General features: G+C 46.1%; 1 protein-coding gene across 3 annotated transcripts; it reads right to left on the minus strand.

Annotated features, from left to right (window-relative positions):
* Positions 1-354: 354 nt before the first annotated feature.
* On the minus strand, positions 355-9324 carry MED18 (mediator complex subunit 18). Of its 3 annotated transcripts, XM_048502182.1 has the most exons (4): positions 9289-9324; positions 5303-6609; positions 3267-3347; positions 355-1059 (listed from the first exon to the last, which is right to left on the minus strand). In XM_048502182.1, the coding sequence occupies exons 3-4, from the start codon at positions 3337-3339 to the stop codon at positions 506-508; spliced, it is 627 nt and encodes a 208-aa protein (XP_048358139.1). In that variant the 5' UTR covers positions 3340-3347; positions 5303-6609; positions 9289-9324; the 3' UTR covers positions 355-505. The 3 variants fall into 3 exon arrangements, with proteins under 3 accessions (XP_048358139.1, XP_048358138.1, XP_048358137.1); XM_048502181.1 differs by lacking the exon at positions 9289-9324 and having other exon boundaries at positions 5303-7010; XM_048502180.1 differs by lacking the exons at positions 5303-6609; positions 9289-9324 and adding an exon at positions 4203-5269.
* Between the last annotated feature and the right edge of the window lie 1334 nt (positions 9325-10658).

Raw genomic sequence — 10658 nt, forward strand, 5'->3', positions numbered from 1 at the left:
TAAGACAGACCTCAGGCATTGCAGTAAAAAAAAAAGTACCATCTGTTTAAAACTGCCTTCGGCTCAGCATAGCAGCAACTCCTCCCTCGGACAGCAGGAAAAACAGGAAGTAAACTAAACTCAGAGGGAGTTCTGGTAAATGGGAACAAATCACACTTTGGTATATCAAACAGGAATGTGAAGATATCACTTATGATGACAGTTACACGAGCCATTGCTGCGCCAGGATCCAGACTGTTTCCGATTAATCGGGCCGAAGGAAGATTCGCACACAGCTCTCCAAAGAAGCTTTACATACAGCTCTAGACTCTAACTCCAGTGTCCAGAAAGAGCAATTCAAAAGCAGCACAAGACTAATCGCCATTTTTTTTTATTTGGAACCACCGGAAAACAAGACACCAAAGATTCTGAAGCCAACCAGATCATCCTGATTCTTCTGTTCCTACACATCTCTCTATGCTGTTTGAAGCTCTCAGAAGCTCCTCAGTCAGTAAAACCAGCGTGTTCACATCAGCCTTTTAGGATCGATTTTCTCTAACTGCACCAAAGGCTTCAGCTGCTCAGCAAAACTCCTCATGTCATCCGAGACCACGTCCTGTCCTGCCGGTGCTACAACACTGAGCTCCACAAGGTAGGAGAGAGACAAGGGCTCAATGTTATCAGTGTTCCCTGGGATCAGGATGCGGAATATCTTGTACACCACAATCTTCATAATGCCCTTTCGGAACACGTGGCCCTTGGCCACAAACTCATGGTCCATGCGGAAACCCATCTCCACCAAGAAATCTGTCAAGTTCTCCGAAGTGGCAATGTCCACACAGTTGCGCACCAAGGCGTGGCGGTTTTTGTCTCCCATTTCCGGCTGCCCAAGATACCGCAAATGCCAAGGAGTGCCAGGTTTGTCCAGAGAGCGGCGTGTACGCAGCACAAAAGGGCTGGCTTGCTGCCCCTTCAGGAGAAACACCATCTCATGGTCCAGGAAGGTCTCCGGTTCCATGTTGTCACACAAACCACGGAGTCGATGAAGCAGGCTCTCCAGACTTTGATCCAAAATACTCCCTGGAACAGCACACAAGAGGCAAACACGCTCATTAACAAAAGCAAAAGATCCCTCTGTGTTGTCCTGCCATTTGTCCAAAGCTGTGAGAGCAAATGCATCTCAGAAACCAAAGCCATTACAAAAACATCCCAAAGCATTATTCCAAAGGCCACAAAGATCTTAAAGAAAGAGAGAGAGAGAGCGCTTTCAGAGTTCCCCTTGGCACTAGGAGATATTTCACACATTCCATTTATCAGCATGCATGGGAAAAAAGTGCAAGGCTGCTCTTTGCAAACAGGTACACTCAACAAAGAGCCAGGAAAGGCTGTGGCTCCATCTTGAGTATATACATGGTAAGAATTCTGGGTCTGTCTCAACTAAATATGTGAAACAGGCCTGGTCCTACTTGACCATTGTCTTCCACAAATGGGAAAAGACTTTTCTGTTTTGTCTTGCATTTCCTTACTGGCGTTCCTTCTTAGTTTTACATATGTCTCCGTGCATATTATTTTAAAGCCCTAGCCTGGACGGTCCAGGGTAGCCAAATCTCGTTAGCAATCCAAAGCTAAGCAGAGTTGACCCTGGTCAGTACTTGAATAGGAGTCCACCAAGGAACTACACTACATGGAGGCAGGCAATGGCAATCCACCTGTTTGTCTCTCGCCTTGAAAACCCAGTGGGATCGCCATAAGTCAGTTGAGATTTGAGGGGACTTAACGTAAGCTGTTTTAATGTATTGATTTAATGTATTCTTAACTGATGTTTGCTGCCATAAGGGCCCTACTTGGCAGAAAGGCAGGATACAAATGTTTAAATAAATATAGCTAGCTGGCTACAGAAGAAATACACTTCAAAGTGGAGCCATGTGGAATGAACTGCTTGCTATCTATATATATAAAAAGCTAACCGTGACTTTGGTAGTCACGCCCTAATGCCGAAACGGCTGGACTGATCACCCCCAAATTTTCAGGCAACGTCCCTTCCTGTGGCGAGCAGGTAATGTGCCCTTCGCCGGGGTCCCAGGTCACACCTGAGCCCCGTAAACTGCCAATTTCCCCAGACTTCAGCTGGGCCAATGAGGGCCTGCCGTTCGGGGGGGCGTGGCTTGCCTGCCTTTGCTGCGGCATGCACATTCACGCCGAGAAACCCCCTGCTGCCAGACCCAGGGAGACCAGGGAGACACGTTCCCAGCCAAGCCGCGGAAAACAGCTGGTATGGCTCTCCCCTTCCTCCTCGGTTCCAACCCCGCCTCTAAAGCCACAGTGAAGTGTGGCCGGGCCTGCTAGTATCTAATAATTCCCCAAATGTAGCCATGTTCATTTCTTGCATGAAATTCAGTGGCACCTCAAAGACTAACGTGTATTCTGGTTTAGTGAGCTCTGACTCATGGAAACTTACAGCAGAGTAAATTTTGCACATCTTTAACATGCGACTTTTGCTTTACTTTATTCAACAGTAAACTGGCTGTTGCTTGGGTGGATGACCAAGCCACCTATGTACAAAACTTGGGTCTCACCATACTCAAAAGAATTCTCCAGGTACCTAGAAAAAGCAAGACTTTGTAAATCAACCAAGTAGCACAACTCATTAAAAAAAATCCCAATGAGGACAAACATCTGCCAAAAGAAACAGAATGCTGAGAACAGCTGATGGTTAACAAACAAGGAAGGGGGTACATGAGGAAGAGAAACTGGTGGATTCAGGGATCTGAGAGATGGACAGCACAATCTGGGGAGAAGGGGATCTTCCTCTGAATGCAGCATGAATTTAAAAATCCACTGGCACATGACTGCTGCAGCACCCATGACACTTAGCCTCGCACCGATGCTTAATTGCTGTGCCCAGCTTTGCCGGCATTTCAGGGGCAGAGCTGACCTTGGCTGAACTCCAGACCCCTCCCGGCTCCCTTATGCCAGCAGAGCTGCCAATGGAGATACGCTGCAATTTTCGCAGAGTACCTCTATTCTCCCCTATGGGGAAGTTGGAGGTTTGTTTCTTTTTTCTTTTACTTTTTCAGGCTTCCTGCACTGCGGGAAAGCCCCATGGAGTGGGTGGACCAGAACTCAAGTGGTGCTGTCCTTGTTTGCCACAGCTCTGGATTGAGCTATAAAGAATCCTGGGGAAAAAAATTAGGGCAGCCAAATGCACGATTTCCCAAGATTCTTCACAAGCCTCCAGTATGTTAAATGGAAAAAAAAATCCAAGTGAATTCTTGCCTGCAGTTTACCTTGGAGCAAATATTCCATCATGTTTATGGTACCACCAGTGACTGGCATCATAGAGACAGGAGGCGCCTCCATGGTATCACCTGTTGTTGAAGAAACAGGAAAACAAAATCAAGTACGAAGTTCCTCTGCTTTTCCTTTACAGCTTTAGGAAAAGAAAATCTTGAAAGTTCAGACAAGATAATAAAATAGAGCTCTGGTAATGTTTTAAAAGTGTTACATAATGGTGTTTAGCCACCAGGAGTTTTAAATCCTTGTCCTGCCATTATTTCCACTGGGCCACTCATTCTCTCTCTCACCTTAGTCTGCCTCAGGGCTTGACCAATTCCCAGCCCCAGGTAGCCCAGTGGCTACAAATTTCATTGTGGGACCTAGTATTTTTTTTTAATGGTAATACATTACCCTGAAAAAGTGTGGCTTTTACAAGTCTGGCTCCTAAATTTTTGTGCTGGCTTTTAAAGCCAAAGAAAATTTGCTAAGGCCTGGTCCACCTCACAGAGTTGGAGGACACATAAGACAGAGGAGGAGGGAACCAAAGACACTAACTATCCTGAATTCCTTAGATGAAGGACAGGATTCAAAATAATAAACGAGCCATCTAAACAACCTTTACTGCAAACGAGATGGACATTTCATGCGCCAGAGCACAAAATATCTTTAATTGCAAGAGTTCAATAACGTTGACTTTAAATGGGGCAAGGCAAGCTTGGGGAAAAATCCTACCTGCCGCAAGATGGGCTGCAGCTTAAAAACAAAAAAAAACCTGTAGGGGACTTATTAAGTCTAGAACTGACCGTCCATATGGACCTTAAACCACATGGACCTTAAGAAGGCAGCCCAAAGACTCTCATCTCCAGTCGGCTGCAAAAGGCACTAAGACTTCAGGATGGGCCTAGAGAAACGGAGAAGAAACTTCCGCAAAAGTAAACTCACGATACCTAAATGCCGGCAAAGCTCCAAGCACCTTCGGTCCTGCGCGGCCTCTCACGTGCTTCCCACCTGCCTCTTTCCGAACAAAACCCACACGCGTTTTTCTCCTGTGCGAATCTTACGGCGCCCGCCTGTGACGTCAGTGTACGGAAACCTGCTAGAGAATGTCCCCACTCTTTTGCCTAAAGATGGCGCTTTACAGAGGGTCGCTTCTCAGTGGAGGCAGCCATGTTGTCTCGTGACGTTCAGTTTATATCCCCGCCCCCAGTTGGCTTTTAGGTCGTTTCCTCTGTTAAAAATCTATCATACGCCCAAAGTACTACGAATGCCTGTCTGAGACCTTGAACACCCATGCTGGTTGAAGTAGACAATACTGATCTTATTGGTTGCTATAGACCACTTTTCTCCCTTAGGAATGTCTATCCAAAAGTAGCTTACAACATTCTCACCTTCTCTGTTTTACCTAGATAGACCAGTGATCTCAGTATAAGACAGCTTCATGTGTCCAATATCTGACATGTTTTTATGGGGATGGGCTATGACTCAGTGCTGGAACATCTGCTTCATCTGTAGAAAGCCCCAAGTTCAGTCCCAGGCATCTTCAGTTAAAAGGCTCAGATAGTAAATAATCTGAACGTTTCCCATTGCTGATCAGAGCAAATGGTCTATCAAAGTCAGCACTAATAGTCTGAGCCAGTAGATGGATGTTCCATGCTTCTTTCCATCCTAAACTTCCAACTGTGAGAAGGTGAGAAAGATCTTTGCTTTTTAGTGCAAAACAATGACTAATACCAAAGTGTCACCAACGCTGCTCAATTGGCAATAGTGAAGGCAGCCTGCAACTGCCATTTTTGCTTTCCCAGTCCAGCAATAAGAACGTTGAGTTTGCAAGTCCCTGGACTGCAGCCAGTAGAGTGGGTGAAACTGAGTAACTTGCATCCTAACAAACAAATGTGATTAATTGCATTTAATATTGCCTTAGAAAGGAATCTGGAAGTTGTGAAAAGGGAAAGATATCTTTTGTAGATGTTTACAAAGTGGTGCACAATTACATTCCTTCTTTCTTTATACACATGAGGCCAAAGTGCTGGAGAACTGTGTACTGTACCTCTCGTTAGGGTTGTTTGGAGTTTTTCATCCACTGTAGATTTTGGTGTGTGTGGCTGAAGTGGGTGGAGTTCCTGCTGTGTTGTCGATGGTGTTCAGAAATAACAAACTAAGGGCTGTTGAGCTTCATTCTTGACATTACCAGATATAGCAAACTTCTTGAGCAGTGCTGAAAACGGAATGCACCATTCAGTAGCATATGCAGGCTCACTGAAGCCCAACATGTTGCCCACTGATGTGCATTGGTGCCTGTTTCTTTTTCCCCAAAGCAAAGAACCAGTCCTGCTTTTCCACCATTCTCACTGAAGCAGGAATTGCTTCAAAGAAAACAATGCAAAAGCACCTGTCTCCATCATAGGAGGACACTTGTCTTGAAATCTCTCCACATTTTGTGGTCGTCCACATCCACCATGGTGGTCATTAAGTGCCCAGTGACTCAACAAGATTGAGGATCCCTTACACTCTATGCTTATTAAATCTTTGGACCAATTCAAGATCCAGTATGGCTGTGGTGTGGAATTCAGGCTAGTTCAAATGTTCAAATGTTACCAGGACCTTGGATTAGTAACAACCAGTCAACCTAACCTTCCTTAAAGGGTTGGTGTAAGGATATAAGAGAGATGGGAACTCCTGAGCTCCTTGAAGTGAGGGCAGGATACAAACTATGACTGGTGGTGGAAAGTGTTACCATGTCACACCTGACTCATGGCAGCCCCATGGGGTTTTCAAGGCAAGAGACATTCAGAGGTGGTCTGTCATTGCCTGAATCAACATAGCAACCTTGGCTTTCCTTGGAGGTTGCCCATTCAAATACTAACCATGGCTGACCCTGCTTAGATTCCAAGAGATTTGGGGGTGGGTCTCAAGAACCATGGTATTTGGGGAGTGGAGGACGGAGAAGATGCCAGGGAGCAATCCCATCAAGGCCTGGGAGAATCTAGTAATCCAGTCATTGATCATATCATCCAGGGAGCTTGTAGCCTTTGGATCCCACAGAGCATTCTGGAAACCCACTGAGATCCATGAGACTCCATGGGTCAGCAAAAATACGTTCGTCGCCTAGACTGTGGCGGGCAGCCAAATCCAGCTGTGACTTCAGGACAAAATTTGGGGAGGGACCTCAGCAGAATATAATGCCATATAGTCCACCCTCCAAAGTAGCCATTTCCCCACCCCATGGGAGATGATTGTGGTCGTCTGGAGATCAAGTGTAATAATGGGAGGTCTCCAGGTGCCCTCTGGAAGTAGACAACCCTTGCTTGGAAATCTTGAAGGTCTTTCAGAACTTGTTGGACTCCAATCCTGCTCCTATATTTATAGAGAAAAAATTATGACATGCATACAAGACATACAAGCATATATTCAATGAGACCCTTGTGCCCAGTGGTCATCGACCAATTCTTTAATGCTAGCCTTGGTTCCTATTTGCTCAGGGACATGTTTTTGAGCACCCAGATGGAAAAATTGACTTCTGGGATTTTACTCTCAGGGTGGAGGGAGCAGCATAAACCAATTGCCCATGTGATCAATGTCCGGCCTCCCAGTGAAAATCCTCCATCCAAGGCCTGCTGTCTGTGTCACCCCTCTTTTGAAAGCTTATGCCTTGGAAATCTTGTTAGTCTTTTGGGTGTTGCTTGACTCAGAACTAGCTACCCACTTGAAACTGTCCATGTAAACATAATTGTCTGGAGCAGGGGTAGGGAACCTGCGGCTCTAACACTATATATATATATATATAGTGTTATCTTTATTTTAAATGTCAAAAATTATTTGCAGCTCCAAGTGTTTTCTTTTCCCGTGGAAAACGGGTCCAAATGGCTCTTTGAGTGTTAAAGGTTCCCTACCCCTGGTCTGGAGTGATGTCCTGATTTTTTCCCCTCAGGGTGTGGGGAAATTTGATGATGTTGCTAACATGCGGGGGGGGAGGGAATTAAAGGTGAAGAACCACTGTCTTATATGATAAAATGTGTATAAACAGCTGGACCTTAAGCCCAAAGTTAAGGAATAAGGAAATGCAGTGAGAGAAAGGTGAGTGCTTTGTTGCCCAAGAAGAGCTTATTCTGTGTTGCTTCAAAACATCCTGTCCTGGTGGGTCTGTGTATTTTTCCCTTACCTACTTCCGAGTGTTCTGTGCTGACTGAGGAAGATTGTAATGTACTGACTTTCTGAATCATCGGATTACCAAAAGGCTGCAAAGCAGTTCAGAAAACACACATCTGACTCAGAGAAGGTGTTTATTTACTTATTCTATTTTTCACCTTGCTTTTCCACGGTGGCTTAAGAAGGTAAGAACAGCCCTGCCAGGTCAGACCCAAGGTCCATCTAGTTCAGCAGCCTATTTCTGACAGTTAAGGTCCCCATTCTCCAGGTGGAGTTTGGAATTTTCCCAGTATTACAGCTACCCTCTACACAGCAGAGATGGACTTGTCTGGAAAAAATGGCTGCTCTGGAGGGTGAGATGTTTGGCGTTATATCCCACTGAGGTTCCTCCATTTCCCAAATGCTATGGTTCCTGAGACCCACTCCCAAATCTCCAGGAATTTCCCAACTGGAGTTGGGAACCATGCCAACAGTGTCTTGCCACACACCTACAAGTAGGGGCCAAAACCATCCCTCCCCCAGCTACTAGTATTCAGAAGTATATTTTCTCTGAATATGGAGATTCTATTCATCCATCAGAGTTAAATAATAAGTATCAGTGGGCATACCCTCCATTAATCTATCTATGGCTGAAGACTCACTACCAGCTATTCCCTGCCCTCACCCCAGTCTGGCACAAAAAGTTGTGCCAGAAGTGCTCTCACTTTCCCCGCGGAAAGTGAGAAGCACGCACAGGACAAGAGGAAGCGCGTCAGGACAGGGAAACTTGGCCCAACGTGCCTCCTCTCTTGGTGCACTGCAAAGAAGAAGTGCGATGGGACAACATTTCTTGCCGTGACGAGCTTCTAGACCCACCACGCGCCCCGACACAGGTGGGTAATTGGCCTATAATTTCCTTCTCAAGTCAGACAGACCAGTGGCCATCACCCCATCCTGTTCCATATGCGAATTATTTGTTATTGAAAGACAACACTTCCTTTTCCCTGTCCTGAATTTACTCCCTGTCATTGGGGGCTCTGGAGCCCTAGAATGATGGAGGAGAAAGAAAAAGCTCTTCCCATCCATGTTCTGATCAATTATGTCTACCTGTTGTTTCTCCACCCCATCCCATTGTCTTTTTTCTAAGCTACAAAACCCCAAACTCTTAACCCTTTCTTGTTCCAACGTTTTGATCAGTTTATTTGATTTTCCTTTTTCTGTCCCTCTATTAGGGCCAACTGCCATCAGTGGGAGGCACGAGAGGGCAGGGTTGCCAGCTCCAGGAAATTCCTGGATATGTGGAGATGGAGCCCAAGGAAAAAAGAGGGGGTACAATGCCATAGAGTCCGATGTCACAGAGAATCCATTTTCTCCAGGACAACTGATCTCTGTAGTTTGGAAATGAGCTGTAATTCTGGCAGATCCCCAGGCCCCACCTGGAGGCTGGCATGCCCAAGGCCCCCCGTATCCTTTTCCAGGTGGGGTGACTAGAACTATACCCAGGCCCCAAGAATAGCTGCCCCAGAGATCTATTCTAGGAGCACTACAAGGCCAGTGTGGCTACTGTTGTCAGTCCAGGCCAGGCCAAGGGGTTTTTTTGCACCTAGGCACAGTATGACTTTGGCAGTCCCATTCAAGCAAGGGGAAAGTAAGAAGCCTAGAAGGAACATTTTACTTACTGGGCTTTCAAAACGAACAATATTTAAATGTCAGTTTCTTAAAAATCCTCCGTGTTCCATCATAATAGCTACAGAAGACATTCAACAGATAAGGAGATGCTAGAAACCAATCAACACCAAACTTTCCTTCAGACCAGTAGAGCAGCCCCCTCTTATTTTTGGCACTCTTAGGCCCTCTCCGCACGCACAAGGCGACTCAGGTTTGACTCGTGTCCGCGGAAATCGTTACCTGAGCTCGACTCCTCCGTTTCTCCGCGCAGCAGCTGACTCGTGTCTCTGGAGCCGAGTTCAGAGGGCGGGACCACCTCCTCGCATCTTCCGCTCCTCATTCCCGATTGGCTGCCGTTCTATGGCGGGAAACGTGAGTGCGCGTCCCTTTTCCCCCCCGTTTACCTACGTAGGAGCTACATAGGAGGATTTTTTAAAGGCGCGCTTCTCGCTGCTGCCTCGAGTCTCCCGTTCTGCGCATGGTCGAAAATACTGCACTGTGATTGGCTGGCTGGCAGAGTTGAGCCGAGGGAGATTCCACACTCCGCTGGCTTCGGCTTGAGTGCAACCCGAGTTCACCAGGAAGTTGCACCTCCCAGTCGAGCTCGAAAATTTAACAGTGAGAGGGTGGTGAGCCGAGACAGACACGAGTCCAACGCTACGGCTGTGCGGTGTACCCGGGTCAGACCTACGTCAAACTAAGGTCGAATTCTACAGTGCAGAGGGGCCCCTAGGTTACCTAGGTTTGCGTTTGGCCAGCCCAGCCTGGAGCTTCAGGGCAGTGCCTGGGGAGGAGCTGATAGGGGATTTGATGTCCCTCTAGGATTTCAGTTTCTCCTAGATTCTATGATATATTGTAGATTCCACCCTTCAAAGCTGCTATTTTGTCCAAGGGAATTCATCGCTGTAATCTACGTTCTAATTCTGGGAGACACTACGCCCTAACCTGAGTTTTGCAAACATAAGTCCAGCTTCAGGAACGCAACAGCATCAGGTCCTATCAGATTATCTGGGCTTAAAAAAAAATATAATGACAGAATGTTTAAATTATGCACGAGTTGTTTTTGTGATTCCCAATAGTGCAAACATCACACTTTGAAAGCACTCCAAGTTTGACTCCTCTCCTTCTTCTCCCACCGCACCCCACCCACTGCCACCTGGATGTTAACACTTTACTGAAACATACTTTGGAAACAATAGAGGCCTGTTCATAAAGCAAATTCATTTCTGATTTATGAGTTTTTGGTCATAACTTTCCAATCTTTTCCTGCATTACAACCTTGAAAGCTAAATTCTTCATTTTTGTTGGTGTTAAAAAGTGGGGTGTTTGAGGGCATTTGAGAGTTTATGGAACCATTTTGCTGACAGCCAAATGACTGTAGTGGTCTGAGTATCAGACTGGGATCTGAAAAATGCAGGTTTGAATCCCTCTCTGCCATGGAAGTTTCTTGGGTGAATACTACTTTTCTTTTGTCCTGAAAGCCAGCTTGGTGTAATGGTCAAAATGTCGGATTAGGATCTGTAAGATGCAGATTCCAATCCTCCATCTGCCATGGACCAATCGCACAATTTCAATCTGACCTACCTCACAGGGTTTGTCATGAAGATAAA

The sequence above is a fragment of the Sphaerodactylus townsendi genome, linkage group LG06, assembly GCF_021028975.2.
Source record: "Sphaerodactylus townsendi isolate TG3544 linkage group LG06, MPM_Stown_v2.3, whole genome shotgun sequence".
NCBI classification, from domain to species: domain Eukaryota; kingdom Metazoa; phylum Chordata; class Lepidosauria; order Squamata; family Sphaerodactylidae; genus Sphaerodactylus; species Sphaerodactylus townsendi.